This window comes from Desmodus rotundus, chromosome 6 (genome assembly GCF_022682495.2).
Source record: "Desmodus rotundus isolate HL8 chromosome 6, HLdesRot8A.1, whole genome shotgun sequence".
NCBI lineage: Eukaryota > Metazoa > Chordata > Mammalia > Chiroptera > Phyllostomidae > Desmodus > Desmodus rotundus.
The window spans coordinates 48,072,758-48,093,307 of record NC_071392.1 but is presented as its reverse complement, the minus strand read 5'-3'; the positions used below and the strand labels follow the sequence as shown (position 1 = coordinate 48,093,307).

Here is a 20,550-nt window from a genome sequence, read left to right as displayed (position 1 = left end):
AGGTAATTCTAAGGAATCTGAATTGGAAAACATATTAATCTGTTACATTTTTTTCCATAAAATAAAAGACATATTTTTCATTTTCACCAATAACTTTATTTATGTGGATATTTTGAATACATCAGCTAACTCCCACTATTGGCTTCTAATGGGTAGTGGCCAGGGGTGTTGCTAAACATTTTCCAATGCATAAGACAGCCCCACAGCAAAGAGTTATTTGGCCAATATCTCAGTAGTACCAAGAAACTGTGCAAACCATTTTTGACATGTTTGATCGATCACAGCACCTTCTGCATATACTACACAAATCTTTTTTGCATTTCAGTTGTGTTTACACCTTTCTTGAAATAATAAAGTATAATACACAGACAGTGTTGCATATTTTCTTTCATTTTCAGTATTAAAAATGTCTACATAAAAATTCACCCATTTTAATAAGATATTTTTTAATGCTGATATGACAGCTGTCACAATACAGTCTAACAAAATTGTTTCAATGAAGTTAAAGACAACTAAGCACAACTACAGCCAGCATATGGGAAAAAACAAATGAACTTTTTGGCCAATCCAATAAATAAATTTTAATAAAGAAGAGGAATAGCTGAGCAATATTCTTAGAATATTTTTAAAAACTGTTTTTAGGCTAGCAAATAGCCCAAAGGGGACTGCAGCATTAAAGTGGGAAATATAGTAGGAAATCAACCTTTAGATGGTAAACAAGGCAAGATTATAGGAAGCCTCAAATTTCTATATGAATTGGCTTTTTTCCCCTATGGATGATAGTCATTAAAGGACTTCATCAGTGGTATGAAGAGGGAGTCAGAGAAGCCAAAGATTAGAAGTGGGTGGGTAATCATGGACAGTGGCAGTGGAATCAGAAGAGTAATTTCAGAAACAGAGTGGTTAGAGATTGAAGGTAATTGGTTATAGAGTTTAAGTTATAGTTGCTTTATTTTTCTGTTGTTATTTAACAAATGATCCTAAAATAAAATAGCTATTATTTCTCATGATTCTGTGTTGACTAGATGCTTCTCTGCTGCCCTTGCTTGGACTTTCGTGTCTGCATGCAGCTGAGGGTCCAGCTAGGACAGGACAGTCTAAAATGTCCTCCCTCCTTGTCTGGGACCTCTCTGAGACAGCAGGAACTGCCGGGCCTCTCTCAGTAACTTAGCTTCTTCACAACATTGTAGTCGCAAGGATCCAGGAGACCGAAACCAGCAAAACCTCTTGAAACAGTAGCTTTGAAAGTCATACAGTATGACTTCTGCAACATTCTTTTGGTTAAAAAGCAAATCATAAGTATAGCCCAGAATCAAGGGATGAAGAAACAGATTCCATCTCTTGCTGAGAAGAGCTGCAAAGATTTGGGGCCATATTTAATCAGTCATCATAGGAGTCTAATGCTACAGTTTGTTTGTTTTTTCTTTTTAGGTGACCGAATTGGAAAATCCAAGGTTAAATAATCTTTTGTTTTTACTTATTTTATTCATCGATCACTTAACTGGTATTCAGTAAAAGCTAGTTTTGTAAAGCTTAATTCGTACATTAAATAGATTTTTGATTGCGCTCAAACGTTGTTATCTTAGGTCTTTCTGTAATAAATTTGAGACCACTTCTAACAATAGACTGTCTGGTTTATAAAATAAAGATAGAAAATTAATGGTCCTATTATGGAGAAGGTATGAATTCCCAAACCATAATAATTAATATATTTGCCATGATTAAGCATCAGACTTACTTTGGGTCTCCTGAAAGCAAAGGAAAAATAGAAAACCAAGGTGCAGTTCTTAGCGGAAAGTACGAACCTAGCAATTCTTTCATGTCCTCATTTGGGAACTTACATAATAGGTACTAAGTATAATATAGACAGTGGCCTTGCAGTTTTACAACATATGCAGAAATGTTTCATGCAGCCTTCTTATAGTGACTTTTGATTTAAACAAAACCTATGGACATAAAGCATAATAACTCAGTGAATGGAATTCCCTAGTGCTAAGCAAAAGCATTCAAGTATATAACCTACCAATAGTCATATTAGATCCAAGGAAAAATTAGATCCACATCTATCTAGAGGAGTAAATGGATAACTTTAGACCCGTACTGTACTGTTTAAGGTATAGTCCATGGACCAGTGCTGGTCCATGAACTATTTGATGCAGCTTTATATTAAACACAGAAATCAAGAATAAGCATTTAGAAACTTTTATGATAGTTGCCTCACCATCCAAGTGTGTATGTATTTTAAAAAACTATTAGTCCATGACAGACTGAAAATACTTTCAGAAGTTAGTCCTTCATCACAGATAGTCTTCCTAACTATTATTTGCTTCTTTGGAGATTTGGATAGAAATGTGACATGCTCAACTGTTGAAGGCCTGGTGTGCTTTTCCTTCATGTTGCTGATTTGAGAGCCAGGCTATGCACTGTATCTGGAATGCATGCGATGGCATCCTGTTATACAGTTGAAATGTCTAAATGGTATTTCCGGTAGTGTGGAAGTTCAGAACATACCTCCAGAGAAAGCTAGGATTTTCCTCAGAAAGAACCCAGTATTTTATGTATTAATATTTGTGGTTAATTTTATTACTACAGACCATTCTTGTTCAGTCCTGGTATCCAATCACTGTGGCCACAAATTCTAGAGAGCAGAAGAAAATATTGGCCAAATATTTGTTAGAAACATCTGGTAACTTAGATGGTCTGGAATACAAGTTGCATGATTTTGGCTACAGAGGAGTCTCTTCCCAAGAGGTAAGAAACTGAAGTAAACCTCATTGAATAAAATGTGGATTGTCAGTAGGTTACCATTATAAACTTTCTGGGAAGTTACGGGATTGATGTTGGTCTACATAGGCCACATTTTGAAATTCCAGAGATTTAGTGAACAGATATAGTACCTACTGTGTGTTAGCCTTTGTTTTAAGTTTATGGAATATAGCCTTCAACAAATGTTTCTATCCTTTATATATTAGATGAGTGGGTAAATGGACTGACAGACAGATAATAGCAGATGTCAGATAATGCTACAGAGAAGCATTAGGCAGAGTAAGGGGAAAGAGGATGATCGGAAATGGGAGTGGGTCACAATTCAACAGTTCTCTTTGAGAAGGTAACAATTGAATTCTTAAATACTTAAGAAAAACTGGATCTTTGTCATAGGAACTATTTTCTCTGATAATAGTTAAATATCTCTCTAAGAATAACAGAAGACAGTAATTCTTTGGGAGCTATATGGTCTATACCCAGGCATGGGTCTTTTTTAAATTTATTTTAGATTTTGGTTTTGGGTTTATTTTCCAGACTGCTGGCATAGGAGCATCTGCTCATTTGGTTAACTTCAAAGGAACAGATACAGTAGCAGGAATTGCTTTAATTAAAAAATACTATGGAACAAAAGATCCTGTTCCAGGCTATTCTGTTCCTGCAGCAGAACACAGGTAAAATTCTATTTTCATTCTCTTGCCATCTAAATATTTTTCTATAATTACTAAGTTTTTTCCTTTGTTTATTTGTAATTCAATTACAGTTTTGCTTGACTACAGAGCCAGGTTCTCCAGTAACTCCTCATGAACTTAAGCAATACAAATTTATTACTTACACCTTGTATAAAGATTAGTATCAGGGAGGTAGAGAACTTGTAACTGTCCTAATGGAAACAGTTTAAGAACTTTTTTCCAACTGTATATTGCCCATATAGGTTTTTCTTTAAAGGACTTTTTCAACTGCTCTATGGCCATGTGCAGATATATTTTATATGTTAAATTAAGTCTAGAACCACTCAAACCTGATCGATTTTTTCCCTTTCCCTGCTCTTCTACATGACCTCACCTGTCTTTGCCTTGGGAGTTGTCACCTGGACTCAGTACCCTCAATTGTAGATGAGCAAGTAAGCCCTTTTAGTGAAGTGAAGAAAGTTCAGATTCTTTTGCTTCCTTGTCTAATCTTATTAAATTACCTCAAGTTGAACTAGAAGGCAAATGTAATCTAAGCAGCAGCTGGTCTGACCCTAGAGTTAACTTGTTTTGAAAAGATATGCCGGGATGGGGGTAGGAAGTGGAAGAGGGTGTGATGGAATAAATGGTAATAGAAAAAAAATTTTTTTAAAACTAAACAAACAATCATGTCAAACCTTATTTCTGATTCTTGTAACAAAATTTATTTACTGTTTAGGGAGGTTTATTAAGTCATACTAGAATATTGCAGGGTGCCAAAACCAGTAGTGAGCTTAGAATAAAGCTTAAGCTTTTTATTAAAAGTAATTTATATTTATTAAGCACTTGTTTTATATGATGCAAAAGCTAAGCATTTATTCAAGTCAATCTACTGAGCACTGCAAGGGATAGAAAGATAGAAATTTGACTCTCTTCAGGATAAAATAGTATAGTAGTGACGTTCTTTTCTGTTGATTAAGTACTTTTAAGGGGGTACAATTAAAGTGCTCTAGTGATGCAAGGGAAGGAAAAGAAGGAAGGATTGTATTCTAATGACAGACTCAAGAAAGGTTTTATGGAGGTAGGATGTGTAATCAACTTATTGAAGGAATGGTAAAATCTAATGGCAGTCACGAGGATCATGCATTCTCTAAATGAGTATTTACTGCATGCCTACCATGTGTCAGGCATTGTCCTGGAAGAGCCAGAAAGAAAGAGGAGACTGAATGTGTTTAGGGAATCAGGGGTAACACACAGAGACTATAGAGAACATAAGGTAAACTGGGAAGACAGGTTAGTGAAGGCTCTCAAATTTATGCTAGGTTATTCTAATTCCATTTTAAAATGGAAGTGGGCATTGAAATGTTTGAACAAAGAAGTGATGTCAGAGAAATATTTTTGGAACATTATTTTGATAGCAGGGTTTCTTCTGAATTGGAAAAGAGAAACAAGAAGGTAGGAGGCTTTATAGGAAGCTATTACAGCAGTTATGAGAGGTGACAAGGTTCAAAACCAACTGGCCAAAATGAATGGAAAGGAGCGGATAAGCGTGAGCAATGGCTTGGGGGATGAAGTTGCTAGAACTTGATTTGAATTGGGACTCAGTAAAGAGTAGATTCAGCTAACATTGATGAGGATTGCCATGTTAGGGCCTTATTGAATGCCACATTTAAGACTAGTGAAACTGGGAAAATTTATTAACAGATAATGGTTTTAGTGTTAACAGTATTTTTATTTCAAACTTAGATGTATATACATTTTTTAAACTTAATGTAGTATCCGTGTATTAGACGCTTGACTAATAGTTTTGTTTCATAGTAATAACATCATGTGTACAGTACTGTAAATCTGAGAATAAAAAGATAGTGTCATCTTTAGGGCTTTCATGTTAAAATGGTGAATACCCATTTTACTTACACAATCACATAATATTTACTACATTTGTAAGTGTTCACTCCTTAATATAAAGAGTATTTCAAATGTCCTTAAATAGAAAAGTCTTTTAAACAACAGTATAGTGAATAGAACTTCACAGCTGACATACTGGGTGGCCTTGGGCAAATCACTTCTCTCTCTTTTTCAGTTCCTCCATCCAACCAAACAAAAGGAGGAGCTAAAATTGTACATCTTTAACATCAGCTGGCATAAATGAGAATAAATGAGCTGACATCTAAAATAACTTTAAGAGAACTCTAAAATTTATAGCACTGCCATTGTTATAAATATTTTCTTAAGGAATGTATGAATCTGGGTTTAGAAATATTCAATTATATAACTTTTCCCTCAACCTTGGGAAAGGTATCTAATTATGTACTGGAAATTGGAATATTAGCATGAGTAGAGTTCATTGAATAAATATTTATGATCTTCATATACCAGACACTGTACAAGAAGAATAGGAATAACATTTGGATTATGTACAGGGTGCTGGGATAATGAGATGAAGAAGATACTCATCTTCCTACCTAACAACGTGCATCTGGAGTACAGAAGCAAAACCTGTGCTAGGGTACACATTTTGGAAAGCCTCATCACACAGTATTTTTAAATACAGAGTATTTTTCCATTCACCGAGGAGTATAGAGGGAGACAAGTGCCCAGATCAGAGCCTTTGGCCAGATTGAAGAAAGGAAAGAGAGCATAGCATCTGTTGGAGACTGAAAAGGAACTGTAGAAGTAGAAAAAAATCAAAACGTAGGAGGTATCATTGAAGTCATGGGAGAGAAAGCTTCGGGAAAGTTCAAATGCCACAGAGAAAACATAAGATAAAGGCTGAAAATGAACAGTTACATTTACTAGACATGATAAACACAAATAGCAGAGTTAGATGACTGTATTGATACAATGCTAGAAAAACAACTGCATAAGCAATGACCTCTAAATGTAGGATTCTTTTTCTTCAGTTACAAAGCTCTGCAGCATTGCTATTCTTTGCTCTTAATTGTGTCCCTGATAGAGAGGACAGTAGCAATTGTTTGTTTTTTTAATCCTCACATTAGGATATATTTTTTAGTGATTTTAGAGAGAGACACACACACATCACTGTGAGAGAGAAACATCGATTGATTGTCTCCTGTATGCCCCCCAACTAGGGATCGAACCCACAACCTTTTGATGTACCGGACAACACTCTGACCAGCTGAGCCACCTGGCCAGGGCAACAGTAGCAATTCTTGATATGAAGAAAGGGCTTCTCTTCGTCATGTCTTAATTTTCCCTTAGCCTGCAGATGTTTTCGTAATGCCTATGATGCCAACATAGCTTACTGGCAGCCTCTAGTTGTTTAGAAGAGTGTTCACTATATTAATAGGCCATTTCTCCATTTCAGACAAGAGTAGTGTCTCTGGGTAAATAAGCCTGAATGGTGCATGCTTTGCTATCCCCAGCATACCATTGGCAGCATGGAAAATGTTGTTTAGTCCTTCAGAAAAAAAGTAGAAATGAAATAAAAATTTCAAACATAAATTAGTATGACTCTTCAAACAGTTTGAGATACACTTAAACCTGCATAGGGTTCTACAGTAAATAAATGGGTTGTCTTTTCATTGTTTTACTTAACGAAAATGGGAGGTTGGGTAAAAGCAAAGACTAGAAAATTGGGGAATAATTACTTGGCATGAAGAAATGGCAATTTTCAAATTCATCATTTTGTTTAAGAATTTGAAAAATTGTATACAGGGGTGGGCAAAAGTAGGTTGACAGTTGTGAGTACGCAAAAGTTTATTATATTAACTATTATTAACTTACTTTTGCCTACTTCTGTATTAGTAAACTCACAAGTACTTAAGTTACATATTATTAATCTATTCAATAAGAAGAACCATTTTGAGGACATTATAAAAATCACTGTAACCATTCTTGCTTCATAGAAACTCTCACACTTTATTTCCCATCTAAATTATGTTTTGTACAAACTAAATATTAACATTGTTATTCCATGGGCATATATTAATTAGTAGTAGATAATCTATAAATGAAATAAATGACTTACCATTTGAAGATATATAATAGGTAAAGATTTAGTTGACTATATGGATCTGTGTATAGGTTAAGTAGTTGCCTTTAAGTTTTAGATTTTGAAAGATAAAAAAAGATCAAATACATGTCTGGTATTATTGGTACATGGTTTTGAAAATTCACAGGAGGGAGCTAAGTGCTTTACATTGCCTAGCAAATAATGGGAGCATGTGTTCATCCTTTCTAACATCTGGGCATAATGAATTGAGTGCATTCAGTAAGTGCTTTTTAGTTCACTGAGTTCAAATGAGTAGGTTCAGGAGTACCCCTGAAAAAGTTGAATATGACTTAAAAGCTAAACTAACTATTAGAGAGGAAAAATAATACTTTTAGTCTTTAAAAAAATTATTCAAGGGGTGGTTTAGTCCAACTATTCAACTAACCTGCTGTGCATTCATTAAACTAAATCACTCACTTTCTCTGAAGTGTTGATGGTATAGTATAGTAAACATGAGACATGGTTCAGGAACCGTAATGTGTCCGCCTAAGTAAATCTGTATTTTCATTTTGTTTTCTAGTACCATAACAGCTTGGGGGAAAGACCATGAAAAAGATGCTTTTGAACATATAGTAACACAGTTTTCATCAGTGCCTGTATCTGTGGTCAGCGATAGCTATGATATTTATAATGCGTGTGAGAAAATATGGGGTGAAGATCTAAGACATTTAATAGTATCAAGAAGTACAGAAGCACCACTAATAATCAGACCTGATTCTGGAAATCCTCTTGACACTGTATTAAAGGTAAATTTTAATACATAACTTGATTATTAAAATGCCTATCAACCAGCTGCATCGACACTACTTTTGATTTTATTTATACACATACCATTTCAGATCTATCTGGACCTTATTTTAGAGTTGTAGCCAGGAGAGGGTAATAGATTTGCCCAAGGTCACATGTTAATAACAGAAAGAGTACCCAGACTTATGGCTTATTTATATAAACTGTCAAATAGACAGTTAAGTACTATTGATATTTTCTACCTCCAAAATTAGTTAATAGCATTACCATTTTAAGGAATCCTGTGACTTAGTTACCAAGTTTATAGTTTGTTTATTTTTCCTTTATCACAAGTTATTGCTATACCTTTGAAATTCTTAGTGCAAAAGAAATATGTGCAAGGTGATGTGGTAAAAAAAATTTTTTGAAAATAGTCTTCAAGTAGTGATTCTTTAAAGGTACTTCAGTCCTCAGTGTAGCAGTGTTGTCTATTTTTAGTGTTTAGGACTTGGTTTGCCTTCTTTGAAAAGCACTAAATAAGAGCAGGTTATTTGATCTACACTAGTATAAAAATACTGCATTAGGTGCTTTACTTAAGCTGTCATTTACTCTCTATGATAAGTATTACATTCTCTTTTTATAGACCAAGAAACAGACTTAGATAGAGAGGTTAAAGTAACTTGCTCAAGGTCACACAACATGTAAAATAGCCAAGTGCCCATTGTCACCTTCTCATTTCACCAGTTTCCCAGCTAATGATTAGATGATAAATCACCACTTAAAAGAGGGGAAATATAGAACTAAGAAAGTCTTTTCTTATCCTGTTATGTAATAGGCCAATCTTAGATTGTTTTTTTTAAGATTTTATTTATTTATTTTTAGACAGAAGGGAAGGGAGAGAGAAAGAGAGGTAGAGAAACAGCAATGTGTGGTTGCCTCGCTCATGCCCCCAGTTGGGGACCTGGCTGGCAACCCAGGCATGAGCCCTGACTGGGAATCGAACCGGCATCCTCTTGTATCGCAGGCTAGCACTAAAGCCACTGAGCCACACCAGCCAGAGTGTTAAAAGTCTTATCTTAGCCTCAAATGTTAACAGATTTAGTTTTAGCAAATTTAACAGGTTTCATGTTTTTCCTGTTACCTAATAAAAAATGTGTAGACTTAGTTTTAAGAATAATAAAGTCATCAGTATGGAATTTCCTCATTATTAGAATCATCAGTCTATTTAGCAAAAGGGAGTGTTGTTGAGGAGGAAAATTGTCTGATAGGTCTTTTGAATCTCTGACTAAGCTTTCTGAGAAATTTTAAATCAATGTCTACGTATTTTAGCAACTACACAACTTTTAGTAGTTCATAAATGAGTGGTATGATTTGCATATTATGCAAGTCAGCTTAAAAATTGCGTGTCATCTTTAATTGAGGAGAACTTCAGTTATATGTGCTTCATTTCCAACTTTGTCTTGCAAATCATAGTTCTCTCAACTTTGTAATTCAAATGGATTTATATTTGTTTTATCAAAATTAAACCAAACAAAACTATTAGGGACAAAAAGAATAAATCCAAATCAAAAGTATAGTCATGAGTTTGTTAAGTGGTGCTTTCTACACCTTTTAAAACTATTATATTTACTGTCTTACACGCCTAATGTTAAAGGTTGTTTTTTCTTTAATGAATCTATGTAATTTGAAAGACGTAGGGAAAAAATACTATGTTTTGAGACACTTTACTGTTAAAATTATTTTATAGAAACTAGAATGCCTGTTTCTAACATAATCAGAAGGAATTGAGACTAAATTTTAAAAGATTTATACATAGTGTAAAATTTTTTAAGTAAATTGAGTTTTTTTATATTCTCAAGATTGTCTTACAGAGCAAAGTCACTTTTTTAACTTTGGAAAGCTTTTACTTTATTTTTTCATTTTTAGTTATTTTGTGTTGGGTGTGTATTTTTCTGTACAGGTTTTGGATATTTTGGGTAAGAAGTTCCCTGTTACTGAGAACTCAAAGGGCTACAAGCTGCTACCACCTTATCTACGAGTTATTCAAGGGGATGGAGTAGATATTAATACTTTACAAGAGGTTTGTGTTTATATTAAATGTTCCGATAAGATAATCATAATTAAGCTCCTTTTTTATTAGTTTGATAAACAATACATTTATAATTTTAGCACAATTGTGATTCTTTTCCTAAGTGTTTATAATGCTGTGTGTCTTTTCTGTTAATTGCTTAGATTCAGTAACATAAAGTATAGAAGTACCAACCAAACCACATTTGCTATTCCCAATTCTCACTGGCCACCCAAGCCTAATGAAGTATCACTATGAAACAAGACAACACCAGTCAAGGAATGTTCCTTGTATATAAAACAAAAATTCTTTCTTTTTTTTTTTTAAAGATTTTATTTATTTATTTTTAGAGAGAGCAGAAGGGTGAGAGAGAAACATCACTGTGTGGCTGGTTGCCTCTCACACATCCCCACCAGGGACCTGGCCTGCAACCCAGGCCTGTGCCCTGACTAGGAATCAGACCAGTGACCCTTTGGTTCACAGTCCAGCACTCAATCCGCTGAGCCACACCAGCCAGGACTAAAACAAAAATTCTTAACATTGCTCATACAGGTTCGGTTTTAATGGAGTGGAGCTTCACATACTCTAACCATGTGAAACTCACATGTATTCATATGTGTATTTTTCAAAATTATAAAATGGTTGGTCAGCTCTTCTAAATTAAGCCTCAACTGTCATCACTATTGTTGTTAGATTTAGTCAGATAGTGTATTATGTTAAAACTTTTGCCTCTTTATTCTCAAATAAGTTTCTGAAGAGCTATAACTTCATAAAGTATACTCCACAAAAGTTATGGCTATCACTGATTTCGTAATGTGGACTGTCTGCCATTATAAACCATTGACATTTTAATGTATACCAGTCTCCAGTGGTATCCACTTGTGTAATACAAGTTATCAAAGATTTTTCTGTTTGACAGAGTTTAGTGTGGTCACTTAGACTTTAACTTTAAATCGTCTGAATTGTATAAGTTTTGGTGTAGCTATATTGGAAGAATATCTTTAAGAAACTGGGCCAGGAGTACAGAGATAGGACATTAGGTGATTACTCTTCTTGGTAATTTCCTGATTCTTATGCTTCTGAGGCATATCTAAAATCATATGACAGGTCTGAAACTTATTTTCTGTTTGTTTTAACCTCACCACCTTACCCTCCAATTATGTTTCCCTTTCTTTTCCTCCATATTTCTTCCATATTGAAATTTACTCTTTTGGAATGTGTCTTAATTTTGCATTATTTATAAGGTTTATATTGTTGGTTTAGTTGTACTTTGTTCACAGTTATATCAATGAAAAATAAATCTGAATCCAGGACCTTTGAATACTTTTGAATTCAGGTTTAATAATAAAGACAAGAGACTAAGTTTATATGTAGCCTGAGGAATCACTTTAAATTAAATTGTGTATGTTTTCATCTTGATTCCCCATGTATAGTAGTAAAATTAGACGGGATTTAGGAAGAAACTTGCCTTTTAAATGTGGGATTGTTAAAATATTTTTATTGTTCATTGTTGCAAATAATAGATACATCAGGTTAAGACTTACTATTTGAGGGGAATATAGTGAATTTATATTAATGATTTATATAAAATTATTAAATCTGCTTATCATTTTCTAATTATTTCTGAAAATTCTGTTTCCATAAAAAGGAACTAGACTTTTCCAGTACTTCCTTTTGACTATTCTCATGAAATGAAAGGAATGGTTACTAAATTTCACTTGCAACCTTCTATCATTTTTTTTTTAATTTATTTTTAGAGAGCAGAAGGGAGGGAGAAAGAAAGGGAGAGAAACATCAATGCATGGTTGCCTCTCACAGCCTCCCTACTGGGGACCTGGCCCACAACCCAGTCATGTGCCCTGACTGGGAATCAAACTGGAGACCCTTTGGTTCGCAGGTTGGCACTCAGTCCACTGAGCCACACCAGCCAGGGCGCAGCCTGGTATCTTAAAAGTGATTCAAGATACGATACATAAGACAGATGCTGGGTAAATAAGTCCTACTTAGTAAAAAGAAATATAAATGATAATAATAATGTAGCTTAATAAATCAGTGTAACTTAAATTATTTGTCCCTTGATAAAAACTATTTTAGTTGTCAGAACTATATTTTCATACAGGTCTCTCTAGCTGGCTTGTAGATAATCTTTCTGCCAGAAATGATCCAATGATAAATGTTAATGCCCAGTCTAGTTATAATTTTGTTTATGGCACTGGAGTTCTAGCCAGAGTAAAATGACTCTGCCAGTGTCCGAACTGATATGTAGGAGAGAATATTTTATATTGTTTTGCCACCAATGTCAGTTGATTTTTTAAATGCCCCATTACATTTGACATGCATTATGATATGTGATAGATAACATGTAGTAATATGGGGCAAATGTCTAGGTCTCATTGCCTGTGCTGCCGGCATCTGGGCCACAACTATAGGAAGCAGAGAGGTGTACTCAAGTAACCTTACCTACTTATAGCCATTTTTTTTCTCACCCTCTAATTTCCTTCATTTCCTCAGTCCTAACCACAGTTATGACAACACAAAATCCCTTTCAGGTTTCCCTTTTTGGGATGGGTGGATTTTAAAAAACAAAATGTGGGATGTAATTTTGTATATGCCTTATTATTTACTATGTGGTAAGAACTTTAGGATGGGTTTATTCATCAGTATGGGCTATTGATGCATATGGACCCATATTATTTTCTTTTTCTTCCAAATTACCTTCTTTTTCTTCCTTTTTATTCCAAATTACTTAGTATTTTTGTTGTTGTTGTTTTTCTTTTCCAAATAACTTAGTGTTTGTTTTCTTTTTTTAATCTTCTAGATTGTAGAAGGCATGAAGCAGAAAAAATGGAGTATTGAAAATGTTGCTTTCGGTTCTGGTGGAGCTTTGCTACAGAAATTAACAAGAGACCTCTTGAATTGTTCCTTCAAATGTAGTTACGTGATAACCAATGGTCTTGGGGTATGTCCTGTAACCTTTACTTAGAAGTTAGTACCTTCTTTGTGTGTCTAGGTAGAATGCAGTTATAAAGGATAAAAGGCCCTGAGCTATTAATATATTGTCAGGTATCACTCCCTTTGGCTCATAAAAAAGGAAAGAAAGGAGAGACTAGGTAATAAATAACATGGTTTAGGAGAATAAAGGAGACTAGGAAAAATGAGAGATTCAGAGACAGTGCAGGTCAATCATTTTCCACTTCTTCCTGTAGTATATAACTTTGAATAAAAAGTTGACCCTAGCTGATTAACATCAGCTAACCTAGAACAGTGGAGCGAGAGGTTGGAGTTGTGATACCAAAATCATGTGCTCATAGCCTTAGAATAGGGGAACCCAAGCTGCTAGGCAGCCAAACAATATTCCCCTTAGCTCTTCATGCAGTCCGGTGTCTAACCCACAGCTCTCGGGCAGCATGTGGCCCAGGATGGCTATGAATGCAGCCCAGCACATAATCATAAATTTACTTAAAACCTTTTTTTTGGCTCATTGGTTTAATGTTTGAGTATTTAATATGTGGCCCAAGACAAACTCTTCTTCCAATGAGGCCCACAGACACCAGAGGGTGGAGAGCCCTGCTTAAGAGTCTATGGGTCAAAGGGTGGGGGAGGGGAATACTCGCCTAAGAACACATGGTTTGGTACCCTGCTTTGTTCACCTCCACCTTTCTTTGGAGATTACTGGGATTCACCCATCTGCTTCTTTCAAAGCATCACTAGTTGCTTCTTACTGTTTTGCCTCCTGCCTTTCTGATTGTGAAGCAAGCATTCTGCTCTTAGGATCTCTAGGTCTTTTTTGCTTCTGATAGTAACAAGATAATAGAATAAAAAGTAACAAAATGGAAAGGTTATGAAATAGGAAAGCCTTTACCTTAGTAAAATCCTAGTCCTGGAGTCACAGATTATATAATTGAGTTGACCTAGAATTGTTTTTCCAGCATGCCTGTGCTATACCTAGATCAGTTTAAAGACAACTTGTAATGTAAAAGGAGTTACCTTAAGGATTACATGCTAAAACCTCAGTGACTTCCTATGAAGGAGGATTTGCTATTCCGCAGTGGTAAGAAAGGATAGCCAAGAGTTAGATTTTGTTTTTTCCTAACAAAGGACTCACTCTGTCCTCCAAAACAGGCTAGAATTATGTTTCTAAAGGCTTGATGTAGATTGGTTTCATTATACCTATAAAATATCTTAAAATACATACATAAATTATGTGTATGGTTTTTAAAATAGAGTTAAGTGACCGTTTCTGACGATTAGTCTTCTTTTTCTCTTTCTGAATTTGGATTTCAGATTAATGTCTTCAAGGACCCAGTTGCTGATCCCAACAAAAGGTCCAAAAAGGGCCGATTATCTTTACATAGGACACCAGCAGGGAATTTTGTTACACTAGAGGAAGGAAAAGGAGACCTTGAGGAATATGGTCATGTATGTATCTGTGCTGATGGAGTTTGTTTTGTTTTGCTTTGCTTTGTTTTGTTTCGTTTTAACAGTAATAGTTTGGCTCTCCAAATTTAAAAGGGAGGATTTTATGTTGTATTTTAGTTTTGAATTATTTTCAGAACAATTTTTTTGGAGGACAAAGTAGTTTTTTATAAATTATACAATAGCTGACTTAGCCTACCAAATTAGGATGAAAAACAAAAAATGGTTAGATCATAAATGTGAGGCTCATTTATACATTGGGTGAAATATTTTGTAACATTCAAAAAAAGTAAAAGTTACCAGCAGGGTAAATAGTGACTGATAATAGCGGGTCTAAATAGTGACCAGCAGGGTAGTGACTGATAAGCTTCAACAGGCTGTATTTGATCTTCCTGTTTTGCCAGTTAGCAGTGAATTTTTTCTGAAGAGGAATATTACAGGTACTTAGAGGATGCTCTTAACACTTCCCATAGCTATTTATATTATGTAAACTTTGGTAATTTTACTAGTTAAAAGAAAGGCTATCCAAATTCTCAAATGTTGTTAAAGTTAACTCCATTTTTTAAAAACCACAGAATCCAGTTTAGATGGTTTTCTTTAGTCTCATTTGATTGTCACAGCAACTCTATGGGCTAAAAAGGCAACTTATGTTATCTTATTAGTGTAAGAGGTGGAAACTACGTGATTACATGAGGAAGAAAAGGTAAAACCTAGACTTCACTGTTTTCGGATTCAAGTCAACCAAATTGGAAAAATTTATAGTTTGCTGAAGTCCATATGATGTAATGGTCTTTAACATATAAAAGTACCTTTATATTTGTGAACTGAAAAATTATAAAATTTCTCTTTTGAAGACACTGGATTGAAAAAACTAATCAATTTTAGAGGAAAACTACTCATGAATATATTCTCAAGAGAAAATTTACATTAAACATAAACATTAATTTATAACTTTAGATTCATTATAACATTTCAAATATTCTACTTGTTACTTTTATTATATTTTAAGATTTTGAACCAGAATTAATAAAATAACATTTTTGTTACCTTTAATGAAAAAAAAAGTTTATAAACAAATTTTAGAATTAGATCCCTTTATATAGCCTGTTTATGCAGTTCTTTGAGTAGCTTTCACTTAATTAATTGTAGCTACCAGGACTATCCTGAATTACTTTAGGCATAGTCGTAACTATTAATTTTAGAAAGGCATTGATTTTAAGCATATGTGAATGATATTCCAGAATATTAAAGGCAGTAGTTAATTTATAACTAAGCATTTTGACAGGTTATATTTAACTTTATGGAAGAAAGTGTTACAGTGAGATTTAAAAAAACACAATGATCTATAATATCATACGTTTCACAATATTCAGACTAGATGGAAAACTTAAGCATGGTAGATTACTTTTGTTTTTTTCAAAGGGAAATTAGAAGCAGATAATTCTTCAGTGAGACAATAGTGGCTTTAACAGACCCAAAAGGGACTTTAGTCCTAATTTCTTAAATTATCTTTGCTACCCTTGTAGGGATCAAATGGATTACACGTATCAGTGACTTGGATATACACAAAGTCTCTTTAAATCAGTCTCTGTGCATTAGTTAAGAAATCAGTAATTATTTTTGTTTCTGTTTAGGTTTGGTTTCTTATTTTTTAGGGTTTTTTTGTTTGTTTGTTTGCTTATTTTAAGTCAAAAACTCGGTAACTAACGTTTATTAAATTCCAGGCTTATGCATTTAACTGGTGTTGAGTCTGTTGGCTAGGAGCAAGGGAAGGTCCGGCTGGTTTTTCTTGTTGCACTGTCAGTGGTGATTCTCTGCGACAGCCAGAGTTCTGGGCAACGCGTGTTCTACCTGGAAAAAAAAAAAGACATGGGTCAACTAGGTGTTTTGGTTTTTCCTTTAAGGAAAACTGTTCTAAGAATGTAATGTTAAATCATTTCTGTTCATAAAAGTTACATATTTCTACACAACCATTTTAGATAATGCCTTGCTCTCTGCCTGCTCCACGGACAGCATTCTTTCCATATAACAATTTCATAACTTGAGGCATAACTGTGTATTTGCTCATTCATCAAGCATCGCATAAGTATTTTGCTTGATATTCTAATCATTAAATTTTAGTATTTTTATATTTGTGCAGGATCTTCTCCATACTGTCTTCAAGAATGGGAAGGTGACAAAAAGCTATTCATTTGATGAAGTAAGAAAAAATGCAAAGCTGAATATTGAACTGGAAGCAGAACCTCATTAGGCTTTGTTTTCTGACTGCGTGTGTGTTCTTGCCTGTGTGTGCGAATGCGTGATACATAACACATTGTACAGATGTGTGGGGTTTCTTTGTTTTATTATACATTACAGCCAAATTATTTGTTGGTTTATGGACATACTGCCCTTTAATTTTTTTCTTTTTTTCCAGTGTTTAGGTGATCTGAAATTAGGAAATGCACTTGACCATGTAAAAGATTAATGCTAAAGTAAGCTTTTTAGGGCCCTTTGCCAATAGATAGTAATTTAATCTGGTATTGATCTTTTCTCAAATAACAGAACTGAGAAACTTTTATATATAACTAAAGATCACATAAAACAGATTTGCATAAAATTATCATGATTGCTTTATGTTTATATTTAACTTGTATTTTTGTACAAACAAGATTGTGTACGATATATTTAAAGTTTCAGTGATTTAACACTTTCCAACTTTTCATGATTTTTATGAGCACAGACTTTCAAGAAAATACTTGAAAATAATTTACATTGCCTTTTGTCCATTAATCAGCAAATAAAACATGGCCTTAACAAAGTTGTTTGTGTTATTGTACAATTTAAAAATTATGTCGGGACATACCCTATAGAATTACTAACTTCACTGCCCCTTGTAGAATATGTATTAACCATTCTACATTAAAGAAAGTCATGGTTCTTACTGGAATGTCTAGGCACTGTACAGGGATTATATACGTTGGTCATTGTATTGTACCAGTGAAATGCCAAATCTGAAAGGCCTGTGCTGCAGTTTTATATGTCAGATGTTGCCTGTGGCTATAATATGCACCTCAAGATTTTAAGGAGATAATGTTTTTAGAAAGAATTTCTGCTTCCACTATAGAATATATACATAAATGTAAATTACTGACAAAAGTGGAAGTAGTGTATTTTAAAGTAATTACACGTCTGAATTTATTTTTCCTATTCTATAGTTGATATGACTTAATACTGGAATGGGTAGTCAGTGTACTTATTTTAAATTTTTTGATTCTGTTATATTTTTCATTAAGTTTTTTAAAAAATTAAATTGAATATTAAATTGTATGGACATCATTTATTAATTTTAAACTGAATCCCTTAATAAATTATATTTCATTAAGTTTTTAAATGAAGATGAATGATCCCCAATGAAAAAGCATGATGACATGTTTGAATAGAAGAATCTTAACCAAAAGCAGAAAGTTGGCTAATTTCAAAGTGTTCAACCTCACAATGTTCTAGAGTGATTAACTGCTAGATTCTGAGTCAGTCATCACATCTGACAGGCGACCACTTTTTGGGGGTTTGTAAATGATTACTTTACATGGAGGTCTGTTCTTCTGAGGCCAGGGGTTGGACATCTATGGCCCACAGGCCAATTTGGACTGCACTTCTTTTTTTGTAAAATCTTGTCTGTGGTGGCTTTCTTAAGACAGCAGCAGGAATAGTTGCCGTAGTGACCACGTGGCCCAGAAAGCCTGAAATGTTTATCATCTGGCCCTTCAGGAGTGTGCCTTGAATTTTACGAGAAATGTTGGTTTTCAGGGAAGAGGGGAGGCTAAGTTGATACAGAGTTCGTCTCTTTTGTCCTTTCTTTTCTCATCTAAGAATCTGGTTGGAAGACCAATTTAGAAAAGCTTTAACATTATATTAAATGTGAAATTTTATAAATTGAAAAGCCATAAATCATCTGACTTGAACAGTTACATGAGAAAGTATTTTTTTGCAGATGATTTCTAAACACTTGTTTAATGTGAATAATAAGCATTCTCTTTCAGTAAAAGTTTTCATCCTGTAATTTCTGGTTGAAAATCATTTTAAGCTGATTTTCTTAAATGTATCTAAGTAACAATTAGTAGCATTAAAAAGAACACATCTTCACAAAATGTGCTAAGGGGCTTATAGTGAATTAAAAGAAAATACATTTATTACCAATAATACTTGTGATGACCACCCATAAGTTTGATTTTGTTTAAACACTGGAATTATACTACAGACAATATTATTTTGTACTGTGAATTTCAGCAGTTTCAGAGTATCTAGAGGAGTTTTATTTTAAAACTTTCAGTGAATGCTAAAATCTGTACATTTGGACATGGCCATAGATGGCAGGGTGGAATGATTAATTCTGTTAGCTCTTAGCCAGTTGTAACTGATTAATCCTGAATTCCCATCCTAAGCTCTTAGTATTAGTCCATCACCATTCTGAGTAGCAATGGTTAACATAGATTAATCAGATAGAACTCTGCGGTGTCACCCTTAAATCAGCCTAACTATTCCAGACAAAAGCAAATGGCATGTGGGTTTGCTTAAGCCTTTAGATTTGCAGCTGACATCAGTTAATTCTCCTCAATTCATAACATCATGAAGTATTTGTATTTTAAATAGGAGATAGGAGTTCTGTGTTGACTCTTTATTTGTACTCTATACTTAAAGTAAAATGGTTTTAGTGATTATCCTTTATTTCCTTTCTTGAAATAAATTGTTATGAAAAATACTTTATAATTTGGAAAACTAGAAAGAGAAAAATGGCAAGGTATTTATTGTTCTGTTTGCCATAATTTAGAATTCAACACTTAAACAAGTATTTTGTAGTTTTACATTCCTTTTTAACCCATTCAGTGGAGAATGTCCACTTTTCTCCAAAGTTGTATGTTAAATCAATTCTAATATGTATTCGACATCAAAGATAAACATTTAATAAACATGGAAATAAAGCTTAGCTCTATTAGTGAAATGTTAAATTTGACTGTGTGCTTCCAATAATGGCATATTTCTAGACTTGCCTTTTTTAGGTATTCCTTCAGTTCAAAGAATTAGAGAATGAGAGGAAGAGATGTCAAAGATGACTCCTGTTTTCTACTTTGCAACTTTATGAATCACAGTGCCTCTTAACTAAGAGAGAACACTGGAAGGAGACCAGCTTTGGGGAGAAAGAGCACAATTCCTGTATTAACACTTTGAGATACTTAAATGTTTATATTAGCTAGCTCGATACACAGATTTGGGGGCAGAAGGGTCTCATGATAAGAATTTGATGTATAGATGGCCCTTGGAGACACAGGAAAAAGTACTTCTCTAAGGAGAGTGTAGAGTATGGCCTGGCAAACCACAGGCCAGACCTAGTCCCTCATCTATTTTTGTAAATAAAGTTTTATTGGAACACAGCTGTGCTCATAGTTTAATTATTGTCTTTGGATGCTTTCATGCTACAGTGACAGCGTTGAGTAGTTTAACAGAGACCTTATAGCTTGCAAAGCCTAAAAATAATTTACTGTATGATTATTTAAAGAAAAAATGTGCCAATTTCTGCTTTAGAATAAAGAAAGGGCAAAACCATAGGATCTCTAAAAGTTAGACAGCAAAAGGTGAGTGAGCCGGCAAAGGAGATTGACAAGTAGTAGCTAAAAAGGTGGAATAAAGTCGTGGAAGCAAAAGGAAGGGAGTTTTTCTGCACAGGAGTTTAATGCTGCTAAGAGACCAAGTAGAGTGAGGAATTAGAAGCATATTGGACTTAACCTCTTGGAAATAATTGCTGGCTTAGAGCCTTCATTCCAGATAGTAGAGGAGGCAGATGTCAGAAAGAAGCTACCTTACACAGTTCTGAATTTGGGACGTGAAAAGGAGAGAATGGGGCATTAGCATGTCTT

At 34.2% G+C, this 20,550-nt stretch overlaps 1 protein-coding gene across 1 annotated transcript in view; it reads left to right on the top strand.

The window, feature by feature from the left end:
* NAMPT (nicotinamide phosphoribosyltransferase) overlaps positions 1-20,067 on the top strand; it is a 35,411-nt gene extending 15,344 nt beyond the window's left edge. Inside the window, exons 5-11 of the mRNA XM_024558567.4 lie at positions 2,593-2,751; positions 3,301-3,437; positions 7,967-8,192; positions 10,133-10,252; positions 13,059-13,199; positions 14,525-14,659; positions 16,797-20,067. Coding sequence (XP_024414335.1) covers positions 2,593-2,751; positions 3,301-3,437; positions 7,967-8,192; positions 10,133-10,252; positions 13,059-13,199; positions 14,525-14,659; positions 16,797-16,907 — 1,029 coding nt within the window. The 3' untranslated portion in view covers positions 16,908-20,067. The remainder of the gene's footprint in view (positions 1-2,592; positions 2,752-3,300; positions 3,438-7,966; positions 8,193-10,132; positions 10,253-13,058; positions 13,200-14,524; positions 14,660-16,796) is intronic.
* The last annotated feature ends 483 nt before the right edge of the window (positions 20,068-20,550 follow it).